Source organism: Montipora foliosa, chromosome 11 (assembly GCF_036669935.1).
Source record: "Montipora foliosa isolate CH-2021 chromosome 11, ASM3666993v2, whole genome shotgun sequence".
NCBI lineage: Eukaryota > Metazoa > Cnidaria > Anthozoa > Scleractinia > Acroporidae > Montipora > Montipora foliosa.
Genome location: NC_090879.1, coordinates 1,451,794 through 1,478,628, shown reverse-complemented (window position 1 = coordinate 1,478,628; position 26,835 = coordinate 1,451,794). Strand labels below are relative to the sequence as shown.

Genomic DNA, 26,835 nt, shown 5'->3' with positions numbered 1-26,835 from the left:
AAGTTTTTATCATAGAAAATTCGCGACAAAGTTGCGCTTTCATTTCGCTGTAATTCTCGTGTCAAAGAAACGGTATAATAATGTAAATAAGAGAATAACGATATTTATATTTGCAGATTACCTGTCCTCTTACTACGAAAGTCAAGCTCGACATCTCTATGCAATAAGCGCATTCAAAATTTCCTCGTATTACTTGATAAAAGGATGTGTTTTTTTTTTATTTGTTTGTTTTTTTTATTTTTATTTTTTTGAAAAAAGGGTTTTTCTGCTTATATGGAAAAAAATACGTTTTCTCTCCCGTCCCCTTCTTATGCGTGATCTTCGCGGAAATTACATTCTGTTCCTCAATAAACCTGGAACAACCAGTTATGGTCTTAGTTCTCTTTCTTCTTACGTATCAGCTAAGTTGCGGAATGCGCTACCTGATTTTATCCGTACCTATGAGTTTACTGGTTTTAAAAGAGAATCCAGGGCCGCATTTTGTACAGCGGCTTTTCTTTTTAATGAATATATCTTTAAATCATGTATCCAGTAGGTATCTGTATATGCTATGTATTTTAGCTGTAAATGTAATGTCTCGAAGATATTAGCTCCTGTAGTTATTGAGAAAAAGCTTATGACTGTATGTATGTTACCTTTAGGAGGGCGCATGCGTACACTTTGTAATCTGCGACTCCAGTGCTTACCATATGACAGATAAAATGACTTTTCTCTTGAATATATAAGCCATCTTATTCTTATGCTATATTGACAAGGGCGGTTTGGAGCTGTGAGTAGGCGTGGGATTTGTCACATATGGTTTAGGGGCCGACATATCTCTCCCTCAATGCCGTACCGGGAGGCAAGGTCGGTAGCAGAAAGCAATGAAGGGCGAACTGCGTCCAAAAGCGATCGCACGGGCCGAAATCCCGGGATGACTCGTTTTGTACGACGCTCCAGCGCCGGTGTCTGGAAGTACTGCGTTTTTCCTTCTTGTTCAAACATTCCGTCAGCGCATGCGCAAATGTTCTGGCTCTTCGATACCTAGCCTACCAAAAAAAATTAACATGCTGGTTAACATAGTTTTGAAATCCAAAGAACAAGAAGAATTGTTTTTTGGTTGCAGTAGCACTTTCATGAATAACTCAAATTCTAGTACATAATTTTTTTTCAAAGTTCTATTATGTTTATGCGTAAGAGAATCTAATGGGGTTTTCGAAATTTGAAAAAAGAGAAAAAAAAAAATAATAATTAAGGCCACCGAATTAAATCTTAAAGCTATTTTTAAAATTAATGTGCTGTACAATTGCCATGGCAACAATCAGGGACACTTTAGACACCCTTAACAAAATGTAATCAAAAAAGTGCTTCGTTGATTAGTACTCTATATGTGAGCTAGCATGAAGGCGTAACTATGCAAATGTAACAAGTTGTTCAACTGCCTGGTTGTTGAGGTTTTACATGTAATACTGTTTTATTTCACACAGGATATTTATTTAATACCGTCGATCTGTTACTTTGAATTTCGTTGCCGAAGGACTCGTATGTACTGCACCACAAATAATGTGGCAGAAAAAGACCAACATGTGCGGTTCTCTTATCGAGCTTCAATTCGATTCAAGTACCACGGTTATTACCCGGTTATTATGACGGAATATCAACAAGCTTAATTGTTCTGGCTCATAGACTCGGCTAATAATTCTAGTGTATTTCTTAGTGTCGATATTTGAGGTGGATGGAACATTTCTGCTTGGTTTTCTTCGAATTAACAAACGCCTGCACTGGAACAGAAAGGTGATTTTTGTGCGTACCTTGGTCCTTTTGTATGGCTCTTTTCATGGTTGCCAACTGAACAACGCATCGCGATATACAAGTTTATTTTGAATTAGCACAGCATTTTTTACGAAGAGATTTTTCGAAAATTGAAAGATGGATCCAGCAATACCTTTACGCTGTTGTTGAGTATCGCTGGCCGTGCAAGTACAAGAAACTCAAGCCTGAGATCGATTCAAGGCACGTTTGTAATCGATGTTAAAGCTAGAGCTCCATTGTTCGGAAATGCATATTCATTGATCTAGATCCACAGATTATAGCTTGGCAAAAAAGCTACTTCAGTAAATCACTTTTATTATGTACCGCTTACGTACTGGTTTAAAGCCAACAAATCCTTCCAGACATTCTCCAAATAAATTGCCACCTGTTGGGTCAACCTGGGGAACCAGCACCCCAACCTCAGCTACCAGTGTAAGGAACCCAGAATTTTCATCTGATATGATCAGGGTTGTTCCACTAAAAACGGTGCCCAAGACACCCACGGCAACAAGGAAGTCCCTAGGCAGGAGTTCAGGTAGTGATGAGACAAAGACCTCTGCACCACAGATTCTGGTGCAACAAGAGGAAAGGAAATCCTTTGTATCACCACAGAATGACAGGGAAAGAGAAGTGGAGGTGAGCTACATGATAGTACCGTTTGGGAAGTACTTGCAAGTAACAGTAATGAGTATAAAGTACAACTTTTAAACCAATGGGATTGAAATCCAAACAGACGATAATTTATATTTTACTTGTGGCTGAGTCAGTTGGCCTATACAGAATTAAGCCATTTACACTTCAAATGCTCTAGGACGCCCACCCATTGATGATTAAAAGTGTCTGGCATTAGACAGAGTAAAATCTATTTTAGTGTCACTCTCAGGGGTCAATGGGTTAATAATGAATTAAAGCTTTTAATATACAAACCTCATTGCTTCGTTTTGTGTTAATGCATTATTGCAACAGGAAGATTTACATAAAGGAATGCATCTTAGTCTGATACAAAGTCACTAGAAGCCTTGCTGCAATACTGTGCAAAGAACTGTAAAGTGGTCGACACCGAAATAATTATAATGAATTTGCATGTATTTGCTCTGCGGAAGAAAAACATAATAATAATAATTACTTAGTATAAATACACAGGTGATTATACAAAATCGCGTGCTCTCATTGGCTGGCTATCTCGGATTATCCGCCGATAATCACCTCGACGGACAAAATGGCTGCCAGTAGTCATTTTGCCACTGTAAGTGAAGATGATTTCGCTTTGAAATGTTTTTTTTTTTTCTCTTTTTTTGAAATAATCCCCTGTGTATTTATACTAAAACAACTATTCGCGTCAGGCTCAGTGATTATTGGTGAATATTCACCGATAATCACTTCGCCTTTGGCGAATAATTGTTAATTAATAATAATAATAATAATAATTATAATGATAATAATAATAATAATAACAATACTACTACTACTACTACTACTACTACTACCAATAATAATAATAATAATAATAATCACTTTATTAAAGTCTCAAGGTTATGTAGCTGAGCATGAGTGCTCTACTAATTGGGGAGAATACAAATAAACTGAAGTCAGAACAAATCAAATCAAATGTTGGTTTTTGAGGACAGGGGAAAACTGGAGTAACTGGGGGAAAACCTCATGAAGCAGAGTACAGAACCAACAAACTCAACCCACATACGGCGTCGAATCCGGGAATCGATTTCGGGCCATATTGTGTTTCCTTGTGTCTAGTCTAGAAGCACTGCCTTTCATGATATTACATGTATGAACTAACAATGTGGCCTCTTTGTTAGTAACTGCTATTACCGGTATTTGTGGCGATTTGACAGCAATTCGAAAATTTCAAGAAAATTCCGAAAATCTTCATGTGAAACGTTCTTTTCATACTCCACTCATAATTTAGTATTATTTTAAGTTGATAAATAATAAATTATTGATGTACTTGTTCTTGATCTACAGAAGTTAAAGTCAAAAATCATGTCTCTACAAAAGCTTATTGAACAGTTAAGAGCTGAAATCAAGGAGAAAACTGCAACGATAGCAGAATTGGAAAAGAGACTTGTTACCCAGGTAAGGCCTGCCACACTCTTATAAGATAACAGCACCAAAAGAAATAAAATGTGTTCCATTTTCAGAGAGAAGGTGAGAAAAAAAGTAGATTCTGCATGTGACCCAAAAAGGTTTCTTACAGTTATTAAAACTGTTACAGTACTATGCTAAGTAATTGGAGGGCTTATTTTAGGTACGGTCAAGGTAGCAAGAGAAGAGGCAGCCCTTTCCGCAGCAGCAAGGGGGTCACCATGACAATGGAGCCACAGTCCACCTCCTAGGTTCCTGTCAACACCTCCGTGAGAAAAGCCAGTGTGTGGAATGTATACTTACCCCAAAAAATGAAAGAGAGGGAGGGTAGGAGAGAGGGAGGGAGGGAAAAGAAGCAAGCTAGCGAAAAAGAAACTCGAGCCAAAGCATGTGGAAGTGCCTCAGCAAATTTCCCTGGAGTCCTCAAAATATCCCAGGCAAAAACACTGCATTGATGGCTTGGTTTTACCTTTGCCTGAAGTCAGTTGATAATTATGTTTAACCTCATTAAAATTATCTGTGATAATGGAGAAGGAATAAGTTATTATTATGACTGGAATGCATTGACAATCCTCAATGTGAAGGTTGAAAATGAGTCCAGAAACTTTTGCTGCACCTAAAAATTCCAACTGATCATAATCACCTCAAAACTCAGTCACTGACTTTTTACTTTGTGAGGGCGGTACTGGGGAATATTGGCCAGAGGTTGTGGTAGTATATGGACCAAGCTCAGGGATACAAAAACGACAGAGGAAAAGCGAAAAATAAGGTTAATGAACTGCTTCCATGGTAATGATCTGTGCTGTAAAATCCTGACCAAAAACCAGCCAATCGATGTGTTCTATTAATAGCCTTTACAGTTGTGTGCTTAGTTACCTGGCCTTTGAATGAAAGTGAGACTGGAGTTGACCTTGCTTTACTACAAACCGCACTGCTTTCCTCATGTTAATGATGTTACTGTCATGCTAATATATAAAGTAGGAATTTACATAAGAAAAGCTGTGAGGTTTCTATCAAAGCAAGATCACTTCGGAAGCCTCACTTTCATTCAAAGGCCAGGTAACTAAGCACACAACTGTAAAATGGTCTATTTTCAGGTAAAGTTTTTTGATGTTAATCTCCACAGGGAACTGAGCTTCACGAAGAATTAAAGAAATTAAAATCCACCATAAGTGAAAAAGAAAACGAGATAGATGAAAAACAGAGAGTTGTATCTTCTAAGGATAAAGAAATAAATGAGATAAAGGAAAAGGGTTTGAAAGAAAAAATGGAAATGATAAAACAGGTATGGATAGATTTCTAGTAATTAATTTTGTTTGTTATCTATGACATGGTGGCAACCCATGAAATTAATTGATTTTAAGGAAAAGTGCAAACTTATTTCACTGATGTAATTGTACTGTTTAAATTCAATTACCAATAAGAAATAACTTCATAGGTGGCAAAATAATATTTATTGAAACAGGAGATCTTAGCAGCCTACAATCTGGTTGATCAGATTCAAAGGTTGTAATGATCTTTCCAACTTTCATTTTGGACTTATTATGCTTATTAAAACTGACCTTTGATCTGATTAGCTGCATTTCAGGCCATAAGTTAATGTAGAACACAGGTATGATAAAAGAAAATGTCAGGCTTTCATCCTGTATTACTGTGTTTTTGATAACCCTTTTCCATTTCCATAGTTTGATCAAGAACTGGCGGAGTTGAAAGCTCAACATTTGAAGGACTTAGCTGATCGGGATGGCAAGATAAAGGTTATGAAAATGTACATGGCTGACAGTTTAAAAGACAAGTCAAAGTGAGTTTTTGTGCTTTGTGCAGGCTGCAGAGGTCCACTCTTTTGTTGAGCAGCGATTTAAAAAAAGTGACTTGATAAAAGTACAATGTATAATATATTGTAGTTCTTTTGTGTTTAAATGTTTGCCAGAATGAGTGTAATAAATATGAAGTGCAAGTGCTGTGAGACAGCTACACACTTTTACCAGAGCCAGCATAACACAAGAGACTGGCTTTCTTCACTGGCCCTTATGCACATATCCACTATCTAACAGACATTGATCTGGAAGAAGTAGTTGATCTGTTTGCTATGAGTACCCAAGGAGGCTCGAGCTTGGCACACTACTGAAAGATCAGGATGATCAGTACATCTGATCATCATGGTTTGCTGCAGCAAACCCAGTGAATAATATGGATTTTCAATTTTATTTTTATTTTAAATTTCTTTTTTAATAGTGACAGTATTCTATAAAACTTCTTTTTTAATAGTGACAGTATTCTATAAAACTGTAAAATACATTCATAAAGTAGTCTCCGTGGCCAAAAAAAAAAAAACCATTTTGAAGTTCAACAGTTTTTGCGTAATAACCATGTTTTTAAGTTCGTTTTTGGCTTCCTGTTTTCGTGTCATATACTTCGTGTCATACCAAATGCATGAAATACAGTCTCAGATAATTTTCAAAATTTCCCAGGGAAGCATGCCCACAGATCTCCCTAGAGGCTTGTGCCTCCAGCACTCATTTGGTCCATCTCCTCGTTGGATCCCCCCCCCCTATCCTGCAACAAATGTTGCAGGATAGTAGAACCCAAGCCAGGCTCTTGTCACAACCAAGATGGTGGCATCAGTGAGGGGGGCCATTTTCCCTATTTAATTTGCTTGTCAGTCTCTGCCATCTCAACTCTTTCCTTTCCCATAGATTAAATTAGTATTTTTAGCAGATATTTTCTGCCCATTCACAAGAGGAATTTTGTCACATAATTAAAAATATTAATAATATTGGTATATTGCTTTAAATTTATGGTTGGGGCTTATAGGGAAATCGAAAAAGTTAGTATAAAACTAAGTAATTGTGTTATTCCCACCCCATTTCTGAAGACGAACTTGATAATATTAGTATTTTGTCTTAAAATTTATGTGTTCTCAATATTACATTTAAATGCCTGTTACAAACAATTCTCTACAAGAAAGGCGATATCTTACAGTATGTGCTTGTTTGGGTTTTGACAGAGAGAGACAGTTACAGCTTGAGGAACTAACAAAGGAACTGAAGAGAGTCACAGAAGAAACAGATATCTTGAAGTCTAAATTGAAGTCTATGAAATCAGTCAATCAGGTACTTCCATGAAAAGTATTTTTGTTCTTTCTCCATCTTAATATAAATGCTTGTTTATACTTACTGTGAATCCTCTATTAAACCCCCTCTCAAATAGCCCTCCTTTTCAGACTGAAGAACTTTGTTAAGCCCCCCCCCCACCCCCCTCCTCTCTTTTAAGTTCCTCCTCCCCTCCCCTCCCCTCCCTATTCTTCGCAAGCAAATTAACAAAATTACTGATAAAGTGTAACACTTTATGTTAAGTCCTGTAACACTGAACATGTTGAGTGGTCTGGTACGGCTTATTCATTGCTGGAAGTTCAGTTTTTTTTTTCACCTGCAATTGACCACCAACTTCATGCCCTTGATCTTTTCCAAACTGTGCGTTTTGGCTTCCATAAATCAAATTTCCGAACATAGCCAGGAAGATTGACTCAGCGTCCTGAAAGTGAATTATTGGAGTTTTTGTTTAGTTCACAGCTCGAGTACCATCATGATATCTTTTTAGAGGTTCTTCAGTAAAAAGTTCATACACATTCCATCACTTCCCATCAAGTTCGAATGTACCATAAGAGCCAAAGATGTTGATTGGTAGGATATGTCATGCATTAGTTTATTTCGTTTGATTGATGGAAGCCAAAACGCAGTTTGGTTTTTGGAGCTTGAAGATGAGATTCTGCAGAATTATGAAAATTGCAGTAATACCATCTTTTAATAATATGGTTAAATGCATTTCACTATGTTAAAGAAGTCGGCCTCCCCCTCTCTATCAAGCTGGCCTTCTCAGATGTGAAATAAACCATCCCCTTGTGGGCTTAATAAAATATTAAGGCCACTCTGCTTTGGAAAGTTTTTTAGAGTTTAAAAAATTCATGTAGTTACGTTCATAATTCTCCAAGCTGGAGTAGTCTCAAACTATGACTGATTGTCGACGTTGTTGCAGCATTAACGTTAAGTTATGTTGTTTATAATTATTACCGGTAGTTATATTAGTTTATATTAGTGATTTGTTTATATTAGTTAGTATAACTTTAAATTTTGTGCTTTTTAGGTTAGGTTAGATTTGCTACTGATTGATTTATATTTTGCAGGGCCAGTGCCCAAATTGTTTTGTGATGGAGAAACAACTTCAGTCAAAAATTACTGAACTTAGAGACAAAGAAATCGTTACCATTGAGATGCAGCGCTTATGTTCAAAAATGGAAAAACAACTTGTCCAACAGGTAACGTTTCTATTTTTTGAATGTTTGCAGATTTGAGGCAATCCAACTTTAATATTTTGTCTAGGTTTTTTGACCAGCGTGAAATAAGATGATTTTATTGTTGATATTGCTTTTGTTTTAAATAAAGGATGAGCTATTGCGCCAGTGGGCCAAGAATAAAGGAAAGCTAATCAGATGATAAAGTTTAGGTGAGAATTAGGCACATTGTTTCCTTTGCTGGAGATGAATGGTAGCTCTCAGCAAGAAGGAGAATGCTGTGTTGATAGTAACTACTTTGTAGTTCTTTTCCAGTAGTGGATCAAGTAATTCTCTGTTGTTTAGTGCAGAGAGACAAAATGGCTTCCTGTAATCTTATTGTGTCTGTTATAAATACACAGACTTTAAACTTTCAACAAGTGGTTTCACTTTTTAGTATCTATCTGTATTAGTTTTTGTACAAGAAACGCACAAAACAAGTACAAATACTGGTATTCTACAAAGTTTGTACAGTAGAAAACAGGTTTGAGTAGTTGAGGTGCTGACATTTGCCCACACTTGTCACATACAAATCTGTCACACGTTCTCGGCCACTTACAATTCACTTGCTAAAACTATAGTGTGAAACAAGTTGGATAACTCGTCTCCTGTATTTTGACTCGCCCAACGGGCTCGCCAAAATACAGCAAAACTCATTTAAATATCCCACGATACTACACACTAAATCGTCCAATAAGATGTATTTAATTCCACCAAATACATTTGCAGCAACAGTTGGCACACTAATTATGCGATTATCTTTGCCTATAAAGTCAAAGAATAACATATTGCTCAATGATTTGGCTGAACATATGACATTTTGTTCATTTGGGTTGAGTGGGAGAACCTCCCCCGGGAAATACACAAAAAGACACTGATATCAATCATCCACTCATACCAGTAGCTGGATCTAACCTACCGGTATTAACACAATGTCTTTTTTACCAAATCACCAGTGAAGCTTATTATATGCATGAAGTATGGCAACCAGATTTGGGAAAATGCTGCATGTGACCTTTTTTAGCCTTAATATTGAATAGGTTAAAATGATTGGCAGGGGTCATTCTGATTTGGCCTTTCTCTTTAAGTGAAATAAGTAGTCTTCGTACAGTGCACTTAAATCATTTTAATGTTGTTTTTTCAGATCTGTGGCGACTTCATCTGTAATTAGTTTAATAGCGTTATTATGTGTACAACTTATTTTTCTTGCAAATTGATGTTATTCTCCATGCGTTGTAAAATAATTAGAGTTCTTAAATTATCAAGAAACTAGGGAATTAGTCATCTTACGTGTAAATGAAGTTTGTAACTGTGTATTAAAGAGTACAGAAAAACAGGTTATTTGCACCTTGGATCTTAACACGCGATGTCTCGCAGAGAAATTATTGGCTACCAAAACTAACATTGAAATGGGGTTGACATTCAGTCAGGATATTGAAGGGGTTTGAGACTAGATACGCGCCAGTATGGACAAATTCTGTTTAATATTGTTGAATAGGCAGGTGCATGTTTATCACGAAATTTGACGTCACAAAGAGGCGTTTGGCTTCGAATTCAAACCTAGCCTCCTTCGCAGCCGTTTTTAGGCTCGGTTCGTGACGAACCTAAAAACAATTTCAAAAGTATTTTCTTAATATAAAATGGTTGGGAAGATGCAAAACCCCAAGCTGAATTTGTAAACATATTTGGCTGCAAGTCCCGGAGCAAGTGGATTTCAAACACTGTTTAAAGAGAGTATGTGGAAATATTATGCGCGCGTCTGTAAGCTTTTGGTGTTTTTAAGTTGTCTACATTTTGAAGTGAAAGAGCAAGAAAAAGGTTTATTAAATGAATCACAAGCACTTTCGCTGTTTTTGCTTTTGTCTGTTTGTCATGGTAATTTCTCGCCTTTGGACGTAATGCATCGTTTTTTTAATATGTATGAGGTTTTTTTAAAATTAATTAAGGGTCAATTATCACGCCAGAGGGACGGAAAAAGATACATTTCCGAGTCTTTAGGTGATATTAAACAAACACTGTCAACATTAAGCAGTTGGTTTCTGATTGACGAAGGCATTCTGCGCCATGCTGGGTTTGGAAATATTATAGCGAAGGTATGGAAAGAAATGCTCATTTTGTTCGTTAAAAAGAAAAAGAGTTTTCCCCGAAAGTTTCTCATGTCAGGGTCTCCGTGTTTCCATAGCAACTAATTTTTGTCACAATCGCGAACCCATGCCCTGTGCGTGAAAAATTGTTTGGAAGTTGTTGTCTATTGAAGTTGCTACTGCGTGGGTCGTCACTCGCTTCAATTTTCATTGGAGTTCCTAATTGCAAAGCTTACTGTGCAAAAAAAGCCTTTGTCTTCTTTTGTCAACAGATATGTAAGGTAATTTTTGAGCGATCTTTTGTTTCCTTGAAATGTCGGCGCCAATTGCAAGCTTTTGTGTGCAAATTTTCCTACTATTTCCATAGCTGGCATTCGTTGCCCAAAATTGAAGAGCAGATATACTTGGTGGGTATCAGGCCTACGTTGGAAAGGGTTTTGCCGCCACAAAGGGAATATTTCAATGGACATAACGAAAGGATTTACAGTATTCTCGACGCTATAGCAAGATGGAAATGACCTGAGGCCAGTCACGCTTGTGGACCACAGTTTTTACGTCAATATTCCGGTTAACTCAAGTTGAAAATTTGGACGTGCGAAAAGTAAACAAATGGTTTAACCTTTGCATCGCCAAAGAAAACACTAAACCAAGGACAAGAGGCACAGAAAATTTCCCAAAAATTTGAGTTTACTCCGCCACGAAAACAAGTGGATCAAATTTCGCTCCAAACATAGTGCACTGCAGTTGAAGCACATTTAAATCTTCTTTTTTGTCGTTTCCCCTGGGTAAATTTACCCCATGTGTGCTTTCATGGTCCATGCCAGTTGCCTCAATCGTTCGTGAAAGTGCCATGATATTATGGAAGTCACGAGTTCATCAAAATCTGCTCGGCTGAGGGGAGAGTTTGACGACGGAGAAGGGTCACCGTTTTACGATTCGGATTCTCCAAGTGACACTCAATCGGTTAACGGGTAAGTTAATCAAGTTTGAGAGTTCTTAATTCAAACATGGCCATTAAGAAGTAGTTTTCTAATTACGGGGCCGATAATTTTTATTTGTGTGATCAATCTTCCGCGCGTCATCATCAGCTATGATAGCAATGTTGTTATCGTCTTCAAATTTAATGTTGAGTCGCCAATGATAGTATTGATATCTGAAAAGACATGTAAGTGCGCTTATATACGACAAAAAGATTTGACAAATACATAGATCATCTCTTAAAGTAACAGACTTTCTTAGCAGCTGGATGAGTAAAGTAAGGTGTGTTTATGAATCGATGTGATTGCTAAGTGTGCTTATATAAAAACAGCTGGAACCCTCGAACAGTTACAAAAGATTCGGGGGCCTACAAAAGTAACCAAATTGGCGCCTACACTTTCAATTTACCTCATTTGGAGGAGGAAATTGGAAGCCGCAAAGATTATTACAATTTTTTTTAGCATCATTAAATGCAATAAAGTTATGAGATCGCGAAAATATGAGAGAGTGTTTAACTGTTTACATTATTTTGACAGCGGTGCTAGTGCGTCGACATCTGCAAGATCTTCTCGTTCGTCGAACCTTGGGTCTGGCTTGTCCAGCCGATCGGCTTCAACTTCAGAGAGCGATATTGAAACTGAGACGTTGGATAATGTGCGAGTTGTAGCGCGGTAAGTAATTTTATCACAGTGTCTATATTTTCAATATTGTCTTTGGTTTGATTGATGGACTGGTGATCATCGTGAATTTTCTTGTATTAAAGGCTCTCAGGCTCATGCACAGTTATTAAAAAATCTTGGTAAATTAAAACGCATTCAACGATTACTCAAAATGCAATGATATCGAATTTTGTCAAGTTAAGCAAGATGTTTTAATAATTATTGCACAGTAATTAAAAAATCTTGGTAAATTAAAACGCATTCAGCGATTACTCAAAATGCAATGATATCGAATTTTGTCAAGTTGAGCAAGATGTTTTAATAATTATTAAAAATATATATATATATTCTACAATACTTATTTCATTTTCGTCCCATAACTTAAACGTTACAGACTTGTCACCCTCTATAATTTTACAAAAATGCTTTGTTTCACCAAAACATAACGCCCATAATTATTTTGATTTTTTTTCGTTTTTCGTTAAAAAGAAACTGCAAAATATCCCATGTCTTGGCCCAAACAGCAATTATGTAGGTGACATTTGCATATTATACGAGAAGACAATAAAATTATCAAATCTAATATTTTTACTGTATTACAAAATGACAATTTGAAGGCAAGTGATTGTTTTTCAAATAACATTTTTAAAATTTAGTTCCATGGCAACAATAATATTTTTATTTCAAACAAAACAGCTTCACATGCACCTGCATGGCAGAAGGCCTGGCCTTACATAGGAGAGCTCATCCAAATAATATTATCTTTCTCCTGTTCACACTGCGCCATCACCATTGATAGTATTGAACATTGCGTTATCACATTAAGGCGCATGATATCGTTTCAAGAGCCTGCAGACTGTGGGACACTTTGTTTAGAACCTAGATAAACAACTTAGCTCAACAGGAGTTCTTGTTACTCAATAGGCACAAATAATGTAGAGTGCTCATGTAAATGAATATTCTCTGCAGGTGCCGTATTTTCTTCAGGCTTTGCAGACTTGATTTTTATACTTTTACACTGCCGATACACTTAACTTCCTGAAGATTATAACAGATTCTGTCGATTCATACTCCACACAAATAACCAGGCCCTAGTAGTTCAAAAGGTGGATAATGCTATCCACAGGATAAATCACTATCCATTGCATAGTGTGATTGGTTTTGTTATGACTTATCCACTGGGTAGTGATTTATCTGGCATATAGCGCAATCCGTTGTTTGAACAGCTAGGGCCTGAATTGGCTACAAGCACGTGACTGTAAAAGCCCCACAGTCAATTTCCCTAGCGTACAGTGTACTTACAAACCTGCATGTAAGAATTGTATGATCACATCCACATATAACCAACAAGTAAACTGAGAAGGAAAGGAACAGGAAATTTTCAGGGAGGTTGGGAAAACTGGCGATAACAGTGTGCGAGAGAAACATTTCGATATTTGATTTACACTATTGTTGCACAGTTTCTCAAGGAGTGTCCAACTGTTGCTATGGCAATTGTTCAGTACTTTGAAAAGACCCTCCAAAAATTAAATTTTTGTATCTCTAACCCTAACCCCTCACCCTAACCCTTTAAATTCTGTTACCTATACATAGTGTGAGGAAGTTGTACATGAAAATGATGTAGTGGAAGTTGAAAAAATATTCCACCAGATAATTTTTTTAAAATTGACAACAGCTAGGTTCACTCAAAAACAATGTCCCCATTAACCCTTTCACTCCTGTAAGGGACACTGAGACTTAACAGATTTTACTCTGTCTAACGCCAGTCGATTTTACTCGTCAATGGGGAACCCCACAGGAGTGAAAGGGTTAAGAATGCAAAGAAACAAATCTTACAATGTATACATGTTGTAGTTAAAATTTTTCCCTGGAAAAAAAATTGTTCAAGCTGCTTTGTCTTTTTAGTTTCCTTTGTTTCAGATTTTGATAAATTTATATGTATATACACATATGAAATGAAATGAAATGTTGATAGAACCCATTGGGAAGTGGGAAAAATCCGAGCCCCAGATCGAGATGGGATTCGAACCCATGACCCTCCGTGATCTAGTTGGATGCTCTAACCACTGAGCCACTGGAGACTCTATGGTGAGCAAGGGTGAAATGTGGGTCTAGGACTCTAGCTGCATCACGCAGCTACAGAGTCAAATAACAACTGACAGTATAGCTCATAACTGCATTGCGCAGTTACCTTAAAGCATATCTGAAATGAGGCCAACCAGCCACCCAAGTGAGGGATTGAGGGAATGATGTACACACATGAAATGAAATGTTGATACATGTAGAACCTATTGGGAACTCAGTAAAATCCGAGACCCAGATGGGATTTGAATCCATGACCCTCTGTGATCTAGTCAGATGCTAGATCATGGAGGGTCATGGGTTCGAATCTCATCTTGGGCTCGGATTTTTCCAACTTCCTAATGGGTTTTATCAACATTTCATTTAATATCTATAACACAAAGGAAAGTAAAGAACAAACTAGTTTGAAAATTTTTAACCAAGTAAATATTTTAACTACAACAGATAAGAAAAATTTGCATTGGTCACAAGCTAACTCACCACATTTACATGTACATGTATTTCCAATTTTTCTTGATTTTGGGTTACATCTGCTGGTGTGAGCTGATTAACCCATTGTCACCTCAAAACTCAATGATTTCTGGCATTTAAGACAGAGTAAACTCTGTTAAGTCTTCCTCCCAGGAGTCACTGGGGTTAAGTAGGGAGCTTATAGCTTAACCCTTTAAGGCCAGTAAAATTGTCTGGCATTAGACAGGCTTAAGTCTATTAGTCGCCACTTGGAGTTAAAGGGTTAAGGAAAACAAATAATCGTGTAAATTTCTTTTCCATACTCTACAAAACAACAATGTGAAATTACCAAATTTAGATTTGAGGACAATACGAAACACACCACAATGAATCATTTCATTTTCTTGCTTCAAAACCCATCCTACCAGTCAAGTAATAGGTCATTTCAACCATAAGGTATGAAGGGAATAGGATAGAAGCATTTTGAAAGGCTTTCAATAGCACAGTTGTGTCTTGAAGTGATGTCATCTTTGATGTTGACTTTCTAAACTCTGCATTATGTCCTTTGTTATGGACTGTAAAGGAAATTGAGTAGATGTAATCTTCTGTGTTTTTCAGGGTCAGACCTTTAAATCTCTCAGAAAAGGAAAGAGGAGACAAGAACATAATCAAGCTTCCAGGCAATTCAAGTGGGGCTGTGTGGGTTGGTGGTGCATCTTTCTTTTATGTCCTTGAAGGGCCCATTTCTTGAAAGTCCTGAAACTTTATGGGCCATTTTCGGGTGTCAAAATCCCCTTTGTATCTCAAAAACGGAGAGGATTTATTTAGTCATCAAACTTCACAGACGTGTTTCTTCTAGTTAGCTTGAAAATGTGTTAAAAGATCGGCTTTCCAAAACATGTGGTTGGCAGTTTCACAAATGGCTTTTCTGGCCCAAAAAATTTTTTGGGGGACTTTCAAGAAACAGGTCCCAGAAATGCAAAATTAATTGTAAGGTGCATGTGTTGATTTCAATTGACATCACGAAGTGTCCCCTTGCTCTACTCCCCGATTTCAACATCACACGTTTGTAGGAATACAGATAATAAGTGTCACAAGTGTCTCCAAAACTCCAGTCCTGAAGTAAAGAGAAACAGCTAATCCTATCACCTCCTTATTGTTGGAAAAAGGTAGCAAATGCTTACTAGACTTACATGTAAAAGTGACGCTTTGTGTTGGATGTCAAAATATGGGGCGTGCATATAATTACTTGGTTTTCTGAATCCACATAAGTGAAGATTACGTTTTCAAATTATTGTTGTCCTCATGGGATTGTGACCTACAACTGAGGAAAAAACAACCTAGAATGTGTAATACCTTAAGTAGTTTAGTGAACAGACGTTTTTTGACAGTGTCTTATCTGAGTGTTCCACTGGAGGGGTCGAACCTCCAACCTTCCAATACTGAGCTTAACCTACTGACTCCTGGGAGAGGAACTTGACCAATTTTACTCTGTCTAGCACTAGACAGATTTCACTCGTCAACTGGGGACATCCCGGGAGTGAATGAACCCATACATGTAGACCCCTGGGAGTAAGAGTTAACAGATTTTACCCTGTCTAATGCCAGACCGCGCACCGGTGGCTCAGTAGGTTGAGCACCGGGCTGTCACGCGGGAGGTCGTGAGTTCAACTCCAGCTGGACCAACACTCAGGGTCTTTAAATAACTGAGGAGAAAGTGCTGCCTTTGTAATTACATCTGCAAATGGTTAGACTCTCTAGTCTTCTCGGATAAGGATGATGAGCCAGAGGTCCCGTCTCACAACCCTTCAATGTTCATAATCCTGTGGGACGTAAAAAGAACCCGCACACTTGTTGCAAAGAGCAGGGCATGTAGTTCCCGGTGTTGTGGTCTGTCTTCTGTGGTGTATCATGGTTGGGAGGGTAAATGCTCGGAAATATTAGCTACACCAAGCTACTCTAAAAATCCGAGGGTAAATAAAGGTGTATGTTATGATATAGACGGTTTGTACTCCTCAACTGGGGGTGTCCAAGGGAGCTTGAGGAGTGATTGGGTTCATAGCAGAGTCATGGGAGCCATTCGGCTAGGAAGCTGTTTTACATTATGGAGCATATTTTTGGCAATTGATTGTAATGATGGAGACGTTAGATTTCCCTTCAGTGAAGGAACTTAGAGATGATTAGAGGATTAGAGATTTTTTTTTTTTATAGTGACTTTGGAATACTGAGTAAAATCAATTCCAATATTTGTCAAGATTTAGTTTTCTCCATGTTGTGCAAAGTCGTCATTTTTGACGTTCTTCATTACAGATTGACAACAGCTTTGGCCAAATCAAGCCTTTTACATTCAATGCAGCATTCGGGGAAGAAACCACACAGCAGGAGATGTTTGAACAGTGTGGCATTAAACATCTAGTAGAAATGGCTGTGGAGGGGTAGGTATTTTTGTGAAAAAAAGAAATAGTGTCTGCATGAAAACAAATGGTATGGACCATATGTTGTGACATCAATTTCAGTATTGTCACTGTGGAAACAATAATATTATTCATCTTGATGAAGGCTCAGCTAATAAAGCCTGATTAGCTACATGTACATGTTATATCAAATTTTTTATCTCAACTTTAATCAAGATACTGTTGTTTGTCTTCATGGAAAGTGAAAACTGAATGACAGATATACTTGTCCACAAACCTCTAGTAGCTGCAGGGTTCTCCCTAGTTTTCAGTGCAAAAGGTACTGGATCTTTTCAAACCGGTAAAGCAATTGGTTAATGTTTGACGTTCTGCAAAGGATAAGCGACTTCTGAGCGTTTGCAGGCGGTAATAAGTGCTCTTACAAGCAGTAAATTTTACCGGTTACCGCCTGATAAGGAGAACCCTGGTAGCTGGGTAAAGAACTAACAAATTCAACCTGACATACCCTTTATGTTGAGTCAGGGAATTGAAGTCAGAACTTGCTCATGCAAGGCAGCAATCTCTTGCTACTTTGTCAACCTTAAAATGCTCTGTCCCTGTTTTCTTAAAGCCAATTTTTATATAGAGTGCCTGGTTACGGTAATGCCCTTTAGTTTCAACCTTCTCTTAGTTTCATCCTTCATCTCTAATTCAGGACATTGCCAGAAAATCCAAAATTTTTTACATTGTTTCATGCCAGAATTGCCATGCAATCACCTTAAGTACTTTTCCTTATCCTGTGATGTCTTGTTAATTTCTTCAGCATTGGCCTGGCTAATTACGAAATTTCTAAATGTGCCTATGGATGATTGAAAGGACATTTTCTTACATGAGTGTTTTTGGCTTTTTCTTCAACAGATATTCATGTACAGCTTTTGCCTATGGCCAGACTGGATCAGGAAAGACATACACAATTACTGGGCCTTTGGTAATTTGGATTTAACTATTTTAGAATGTTATCTTTAGTTACTGATACCAAGTTGGTATTTTTTCCGTATTTACCAGTCTTTATTTGACAGCACAGCCCACCTAATTTGATGGTGTATTTTGCTGTTTTAACATGGCAGGAAAATTCCAGCGACAAGGATAGATTTATTCCTGATCCTGACATACAAGGCCTTATTGAAAGGTTTGTTTGTGAGTTTGCCAGATGGTGAAAGAAGGAAGGTTATTGATTTGGAGTATTCTGAAATTTTAATAAAACAACTGTCTAATAATCATTTCAGGTGTTTCCATTATTTGTTTGAGATGAAAGAAAACCATTCTGATGAGTTTACTATCAAGGCATCGTATTTAGAGGTGTATAATGAAAAGGTGTGTCACATTTTTTTTTTGTTTTAAAGTGTTTGGAGTCCTGTACATAGCACAGGGAACATCCAATTCTTTTTTCAGTGAGGGTCATTACACTGCATGTTCTGTTTAAAAAACGAGCAGCAGTGTTTTATGCGGTTTAAAAACATGAGGCATAGCCAAGTGTTTTTAGACGCAATGAAACATGTACTGTGAGTTTTCTGAACTGCTTCAAAAACATTCCACAAAAAGTATGCCCCTCCAGAATCCAAATAAAGGTTCAAATTGTGAGAGGAAGATATTAGCATACAAAAAAAAAAAAAAAAAAACAAGCTGGGCCTTATCGCTATTTTTTACATAAAGAATAATAGTGTGGATTGTTTTATCAGGTTTGAAGCTCAAGCCGGTGACATTTTATCAGTGTCTTTATAGGCTGTTAGGTTCATAAATTATTAAGGAATTTTTGAAAGTCAGATTAGAGGGGTTGAAGGAGTGGCTAGCCAGTCACCTATGAAAAAATGATGTTTGATTTGATTCACATTGGATTTTGCTTTGGCATCCTTGGGGGTACTTCAGTGCTAAATCAGTTGAGTCTCAAAGGACGGACGTTATCATCATCATCTGACATGTGACACAAACTCAGGACAAGAATAATCATATGACATCAAGGTTATTGTGATAAGCTGTTGCCTCTCATTTACTCACTGATCCCCATTATCAATGTGAAGTTTTCCATCACACTGTCCATACGATTTTCAACTTTATTTCAAAGTAATCATGGATGGAAAATGTGTACTTTTTTGATGTTGACTAGGTGCAGGATTTACTGAACCCATCAAGTGCAAGAGATTCCCTGCCCGTGCGCTGGTCAAGGAACAAGGGCTTCTATGTTGAAAATCTGTTTTTTGTTGAATGTGATTCAGTAGATGATCTAACTGCAGTTTTAGAGGAAGGTATGTTTACCTTGACAAGTTAGAGTTCCCTTATGACTTGAAACTATTGAGAGGTTTTTTTGCCGTTTAATTTTTTTTTCATTGCTGTATACTTTACATGACGTTATTTCACCAAGATATGTCTCGCTCTGCACGTATTGTGTGCCTTTTTTTTGTAGGTCTGAGCAATCGTCAAGTAGGGTCTCATTTGATGAATGATCACTCAAGTAGAAGCCACAGCATGCTTACTGTGTACATAGATAGTGAGTCGGTAAGAACCACTTTTATGTCTGTTTTACATTGATACGTTTATGGCTGAACCAATCTGTTTGTGTGCTTGATTGAAATGTTGTTATTTTCATCTCTTGTTTAAGACTTGTTTTTGAACTTATGGAAATGCTCTAACTTTTTGATAAAAATGCGTTGTTTCCATTAACGGGGGCTGTGTCACAAAAATTAAATGTAGCCAAATTCAGCGACTGGAAACTGGCAACCAAATCAATAGCCAGTGAACAGAAGCCCACTCTCCTCAAATGATATTAAAAAACATTTCAGTAGAGGGGGCGGCTGTATACAGACTGAAAAGCAGCCATAACGGCTTATGTTTAGGAGAGGGGAAAACCAATTAGACAACCAGCAGACTCAACCGGCATATGACGCCGAGGTACATTGGTTGCATAACATTTTGCCCCGAGCGAGTTCGACCCCTCCAAGTTCGCTCCACACAGTTCGTTTTTAAAGGCAAACTTGGTCCCCGTTACGTAAAGGAGTTCATGTGGCGGGATATTCTCTACTTATTACGCTTCAAGAAAACGATCTGGCTTTTAGTTTTCAACGTATAAATTTAAGGGGGCAAAGGCGGTTAGGACTGAGGGTCGAACTCGAAATGTGGGGGGGGGGGGGGGGAACGTGCGTACGTTCGTTATTCGAACCGAACGTTGGTATCAAACTCGAGACACATTAGTGGAAAGCGATTGCCCAAGTCACCAGGCCAACCCTGCTGTTTTATTTTTTATGTAACAGTTGTTATTTGTATTTCATCAGAATGACCCCACAGATGAGTCTGGATATCCAATAGTTAAACACGGAAAGCTATGCCTTGTCGATTTGGCTGGTAAGAATAAAATCATTGTATTTGTAGTACGGCGTTTTTACAGACCGAGTTATTTTTAGATTTATTTTCCCGCGAAACCAGACCTTTCCATCTAATGGCAAGTCTTTCATGAAGCAATAATTCTTACCCGTGGGATTGAAAATGGTCACTTGTGCAAGCCAAGTCGTATTTAAGGTGGGCAGACACGAGGGGTCGTGTTGCAGGGACATGTTCCAGCGACAAAAAGGTGTGTAGTACTCACTGAGGCGACATGCATTAGGGTCATGTAGCGGGGACATGTAGCAGAGACAAAAACACAACTTTTACACACACATGAAAGTGTTGCAGATATATGTTTCAGGGATATGTTGCAGCGACGTGTCCCATGGACAAAATCACCCCCAAATTGGTGTTGCATAATTACAAAAGTAGCACATCACACGACGAGGGGACATGTCGTTGCAACATATCCCTGAAACATGTACCCGCGACATTTTCATGCACGTTTTGCGATTTTGCCCCTGCTCCATGTCCCCACTACACGTCCCTGCTACATGTTGCCTCAGTGTGCACTACAAAAGATTTTTGTCGCTGCAACATGTCACTGCAATATGTCCCCGCAATATGTCCCTGCAATATGTCCCCACAACATCAAAGGTGCCTGCAAAGGTGTCTGCCACCTTTAAGAACTCGTCGAAAAATAGCTGGATCTGTGAAAATGTCTTTACATATACCTAGTACTGGAGTTGTAGGCTCCTAGTTATGGACTCCTGATCATCATCGTTCGTCAGATTGCTCAAAGTCCTCCAAAGCACTTGTTGCGAGCCACGTGAACATACCATGCATCTAGATATGACATCGTTTCTCATTGTTTTGGGTTCCTGGATGCTCTTCGCGTTCGTGAATTCAGCCTCCCTGGGAGTCTTACACCCATAATTGGAAAAGACGTTTTATTATTTCTTAGACTTCTATAAGGACAACAAAACAATTTTTAAAAACCAAAAAGCGAAAAGAAAAAGGCAGCAATAACAACAAGAAGTGTTTAGTCGTAGAGCTTTCCATTCGTTTTAGAAGTAGTCACACTTAACTTTGCAACACAACAGATGTAAGTGAAGGAAACTGGTCTGCAGTTACACGGTGTTGACTTGTCCGACATCAACAACTTTATTCGTACCTAAAAATCTACAAGCAATGCTCAATAATAGTTATATGAAATATAGAGAGAAATGTAAGGAAACCATATGTTCAAATGATTAATTATGATTATTTGGTTCATATTCGAAACAACAACGAGGGGATACCATGACAATAGACTATTGTTCCTGTATCAACGCTCTATTGGTAAACGAATGCTAAATATTGAAAGTCCTGTCTTGGCGAAATTCTCGCTCGAGTCTTAACAGGTGGTCCATTAGATTCATTCACACTTAGACGACTTAGTTCCTTTTGTATGCCTTGGACATTAAATGTGATCTTGCAAATGAATGCAGAAACTGAAGACGGCCCAAATAGGTGCGACGATAGACGGGGTTGTATTCGCAGGCTACCATGTGCATTATTAATCAATTGGCTTTCTTTCCGAAGCCACTAAGGCGGTCCAACGCACATAGTTTCTCAGAAGAGGACGGTATTCCCCTTCTTGCATACGATTGGAGAGCGCTTTTGTGTTCATGACTTTCAACATCATTCCTTTGTGTGGATCCGTTCAAGAATATGGCACGATCACATGTTCACAGTACTGTACGTATTTGTGGGCCAGTTATAGGGTGCTTTGACACATCTTGTGCACTCTTTCTAAAAGATAACCGGCATTCCTTTACTCTGTTTACAATCCAGAGTCTGGCAACTTGAACTAGCCGTAGTTTTCATCTTTATATTAAAAGAATTCCTACCTTTTGTCAAAGGAATTCGGGAAGTGAAAGCAGTGCCGTAATAGGCAACTTTCACGATGGGGTCATTTGACTACAACTACCCGAATTCTGTTTGTTTTTCTTTTCTTGTTTAAATTTTGTATTCCTGGTGGGGTAAAAATAACAATAGCTCTGCTCTAATTTCCATGAGACAAGCAAAACCTGAAGGATTCTGGTACTTGTAGTCAAATGGCGTCATCATGCAAATGTCCTATTGACTTGAAACTGTGTACGTGAGAAAGATCACGTGTCACTGTGACGTGGGGCGATGAGAAGCTGTTACGCATCGTGCACTTTGCGTGGAAAATACAATTTTCAAATATGACGTGTTCTTATTCAAACCACAATCACGAAATACCCAGTTTATCATTAGTTTATTCCATGAGGGTATTCCATCACTTTGAGCATGAAACCGGGCTGTAGCCTATTCTCGTGATTTAGGTACGCAGATTCATTTTTAAGTTGCATTTCAACGTGAGGACACCGGTCACATCGTTCCATAAAGTAAGTTCTGTTTTTCTTGTTCAATAGTAATGGCGGCAAATCGATTACAGGTGCGCGGTTCATATGAAACTTTTCTTCGTGTAATTGACTCTTAACAGGCAGTGAAGGTCAACATGCGCGAATTCTCTGCAATGATTCTACACCGCGAGAATGCGGTAAAACACTTGCAGATTGGAACCTCAAAACCATTAAGTAGATTCGGAAACCTACACAGTTCTAATTGAATTGGGCTGCAAAATCAATTGTTCTTTATTTTGAGTCATGGTCCAGAGTTCACTCCCCACTAATGCCTTAATGTCTTCTCCGAATTGTTGTATCGGTAAATAGTAAATCACCGTGCTATTTTTCTTCGCAAGATAGGAGTTAACCAAAATTTGCCATTAAAATGAGCGTGTCAAGTTTGTTGGCAATTTTGCACGAACGCGTGTTTTCTTTTGTCTTGACGACGGGCCTTACTGTTGACTTTTTAAATGTATCATTGTTCCACATTGGGAGTTTGTTTGCTATCGGTGAATGCAGGTGCAAGCACAGTTTATTTCCATTACTAAGTTTGTTGTTTCTCCTTAAGATCAATCCAACATCGAGTAATTGCTCACACAATGGAAGAAGCCTTTTGTTTTTTCCTTCACTTGTTAAGATATAACACCAAGAAGTTTGGTTGTGGTTCTTTTTTTCTCCTTCTCTCCTTTTTTTCATTTGATTATTCCAAAACGAGAGAAAGAAGTAACATTCACACAGAATCTTCTTTTTACACAAAAGCTGAGCAAGGCGTCCCATCAAGGATCTTGTTTATGGGATTATTCACAGAATAAAGAGAATTTCATGTTGTGTATATTTTGATCTGCATAGGTGACAATTGAAGAGGAATTTACCAGTGAAACCAGTGTTTAAATATCTACGCATTCGGCTTTCTCGCTCATAGGGTGGACTCTGTCAGGAAATTATTTTTTTTGTTTGAGCAAAAAGATAATTGACATTGTTTAACGGTTGAGTAACTTTTGTCGATCGACTAATGTAAAATTTATGTATGTTCTGACCTCGAGAACGACGAAACGTAAAGAAAGCGGTTTATTCATCCAATTGTAAGTGAGTTTTCTTTTCGGATCATTGCCGGGATATTTTCAAGTTGTCAGTGTGACCTGACAAGGCTTCCAATGTCGAAATTAAGGTTCAAGTGGACATGTGTATTTGTGTTAGTCAAATAGCCGCAAGGTACAGTTTGTGTGTTTTTTCTTTTTCGATAGACCTTATTTCCGTCTTTCTTCAGTCACAATCGAAAAACTGTATCCTTTCAGATAGATAGTTCTTGTATACTGATGTACGACGTAGTGCGGTTATGGGTTTCTCAGGAATAACCAGTCCGGCACGGAGTAAAGATGAGACTGCCAATAAAAGAACTTGGCGTTGTAACAAGGTTGAATTGCTTGGCTTATAATTTTTGTCGTGATACCAGCGTTTTATAGCCAAACCTATTTGGCAATAAATTAGTTTTGATCGAGTCGCTTTGTTAAAGTATTTATGTGGTGCTGTTCGTATCTCGTTAATTCTTTGCGTGTTTCTGTACGGTTCGTAAGCGTTTGGTGCTAACTACGGACGCTTGGTAACGAAAAGTTTACCGTGGTTTCTAACATACCGTAATCTTTATGTCTGTAGGAAGTGAACGAGTTAAAGAGACGAAGTCTGTTGGAGGAACATTTGCAGAATCGCAGAACATCAACAAGAGTTTGTTGACTTTAGGTTAGTTGTATTTCTGGTCGACCCGGTTGGATTATGAAGATTACTAAAAGTAACTAAAATTTATCACCGTTTTATAATTCGGTCTATTGTGAGATAAGTCATTTTACAAGCGTTGATTTAAATTTCGTCAGTTTAACGATTCCGTGAATGCGATCACGCTTTTATTGTAGGCACTCAGCGGAAACTTTAGAGCTTTTTCGGATTTCGTCATCAAGTTTATAGAACTCGTTTTGAATAAATCTAAAAACGACTCAGACAACCGATTTCGACAAGTGCGTTAGGTAACGAGACTCTACAGATAAGTGAGGAAAAAAATTTGACGCTGAAGGGGTTTACTAGGAGCAGAAGATTCAAATTTATGCCGAGAGATTCCATTGCGTCGATGGTGTTTATAGCACAAGAAGATACATCGCTTTTCGTGTTGCAGCTATACGCTTCATGGGTTCGTTACAAAACATAAAACCAAACAATATATTTTTTTAATTTTTGTGATACTAGAAGGTGAGGTAAGGGCTTTCCTGGGAATTTCACAACATTCCGTTGACGCGGTTATGATTTATATCGATATGGAACGGCCGTAAATAATAAATCTTTAAATAGTAGTTCATAGTAGTTCATAGTGCTATATATTTATATTTGTATTATTATTATATTTATTATTTATTTCGGTTGTTTTTCTATTTATTCACATGTACATACTTTTGTCTTAAATAGTAGATAGGCAGGTCCACATCAGGACTTCAGTCTTGCGCATTCTGTAACCTGCGTTATCAAATAAACTATGTATGTATGTATGTATGTATCTTTAAAATTGAACGCAGATATGAGCCACTTAAATGGGATCTGACTCCTTTGGCCCAATTAGCATATTAAGTGTTGTGAATTTGTATTTCTTTGTTTTTAAGTGAAAGCTAAATATCGCACCAATTCTTCAAATTGTTTAGATATCTTCCCCGGCTGACTGAACTGGATTGTAAGCTGTCCCAAGCTAAGAGAATAACGAATTGATAACGGCCGCCTAATTGCCGAAGCGTCGAAAGGTCAGAAAGCTCTGCAATGTTCCGCAATCATGCATATTAGCCGCAAGGAGCATTATCGTCCGTCGTGCTTCGGGGAAGGCATTAAAGTGCCTATGAAACGAATTTGTTCTTCATATTTTCGAAGCTTATTATGTCTAAAAATTGCGAAAATAACTTGAAACGCGAATCTTTTGCCGCCGAAAAAGAGACAATGGGAGCAATACGTATTGATGAAATGTCCACATTAAAAATAACCTATTTTATTCATTCTCGAAAAGGCGAAAAAGTGGTCGTCAACCGCTAAAAACGGACATGTTGTGTAACATGAAACTAGATATGAAAGTCATGAACAAATATGATAAGGTCAAATTGAGTCATAAAAATGTTAATGTAGTTGAGAAAAATTATATTACAGCACAAAAGTATCTTTCAACGAAGGGATGGCTCGTTTTTTAATTGGCTAATAGTGTTCCCATGACGACACCGCAGTGAAGATATAATTTTTTAGTAAAAAGAAAGTTTTATTATTATATTGAAGGTGATGAAATACCAGGATTTTCCTTTTTCTAAAAAAATCATATCTTCATAGTGCGCAGTGAGGATATTTTTATCTTTCACATTTGACGATAAACGTGTCATCATGGTAACTAACACGATCAGCCAATAAAATCCTTGTAAGATACTTTTGGGCTATTTTTACTTTCGTTTTTAATAATGATATTTCATCCGCTGCGCTCACTCGTGAGAGATACTATTAACACTCGAGGATAAAATTCGTATCCCCGAGCGGCTGTGTAATATCCTCTATGTATTTCATCAGTATCTATATAAGAAAACGTTACAAAACCTTATGAACATGAACTTATTTTATTTGCTTATAGCAAACAACCTTCTGTAGTAATCAACGAACCGGCTATCATACTTGGCTACAGTTGTTCAAAAGGTGGATAACGCTATCCACCTGATAAATCACTATCCATTGGATAGCGCAATTGGTTTCGCTATGACTTATCCAATGGATAGTGATTTATCCGGCGAATAGCGCGATCCATCGTTTGAACCGTGACTGGGGTCTAACCCGGGGGCAATCACTTACAATTAAATAAATAAACGAAGTTTACTTTGACAAGGGCAGTTGCGCATTTAAGCCTCTTCTCGCCGTTGTATGCAAATCATTCACGTCATGTCGGAGTGACTAAAATTACAAGAAATGGCATTTTTCGACAACAAAGATCCAAAGGTTTCCTTGAAAGTATCCCCTCAAACTCCCTTATATTGTAGTGCCTCATTGAAAATCCTTATCAAGCGTTTTTCCCGGTGTGTATGCCTAACAAGGAAATGAGTGGAAACTACTCGTTTATTTTCCCATGCAACTCCAGTGTTCCACATTGCTACCGGCGTTGTTATTTACAAGAAGCATAAA

The 26,835-nt window shown here is 37.8% G+C and overlaps 2 protein-coding genes across 3 annotated transcripts in view; both read left to right on the top strand.

The window, feature by feature from the left end:
- Nucleotides 1–1,379: 1,379 nt before the first annotated feature.
- On the top strand, nt 1,380–9,558 carry LOC137974728 (uncharacterized protein PF3D7_1120000-like). Its single transcript, XM_068821677.1, has 8 exons — nt 1,380–2,427; nt 3,772–3,882; nt 5,018–5,176; nt 5,577–5,692; nt 6,899–7,004; nt 8,075–8,206; nt 8,334–8,394; nt 9,366–9,558. Exons 1-7 carry the CDS (start codon nt 2,110–2,112, stop codon nt 8,382–8,384), a joined length of 993 nt encoding a protein of 330 aa, XP_068677778.1. The 5' UTR covers nt 1,380–2,109; the 3' UTR covers nt 8,385–8,394; nt 9,366–9,558.
- A 645-nt stretch (nt 9,559–10,203) lies between these two features.
- Nucleotides 10,204–26,835, top strand: part of LOC137974727 (kinesin-like protein KIF12) — a 28,241-nt gene continuing 11,609 nt past the window's right edge. Inside the window, exons 1-12 of one of the 2 annotated variants that reach the window (XM_068821676.1) lie at nt 10,204–10,581; nt 10,673–11,276; nt 11,820–11,954; nt 15,093–15,177; nt 16,785–16,909; nt 17,786–17,855; nt 17,995–18,056; nt 18,154–18,241; nt 19,032–19,170; nt 19,329–19,420; nt 20,194–20,263; nt 24,310–24,393. In XM_068821676.1, coding sequence (XP_068677777.1) covers nt 11,164–11,276; nt 11,820–11,954; nt 15,093–15,177; nt 16,785–16,909; nt 17,786–17,855; nt 17,995–18,056; nt 18,154–18,241; nt 19,032–19,170; nt 19,329–19,420; nt 20,194–20,263; nt 24,310–24,393 — 1,063 coding nt within the window. In that variant the 5' untranslated portion in view covers nt 10,204–10,581; nt 10,673–11,163. Of the gene's footprint in view, nt 10,587–10,672; nt 11,277–11,819; nt 11,955–15,092; nt 15,178–16,784; nt 16,910–17,785; nt 17,856–17,994; nt 18,057–18,153; nt 18,242–19,031; nt 19,171–19,328; nt 19,421–20,193; nt 20,264–24,309; nt 24,394–26,835 lie in introns of both variants that reach the window. The other variant, XM_068821675.1, reaches the window with a different exon arrangement.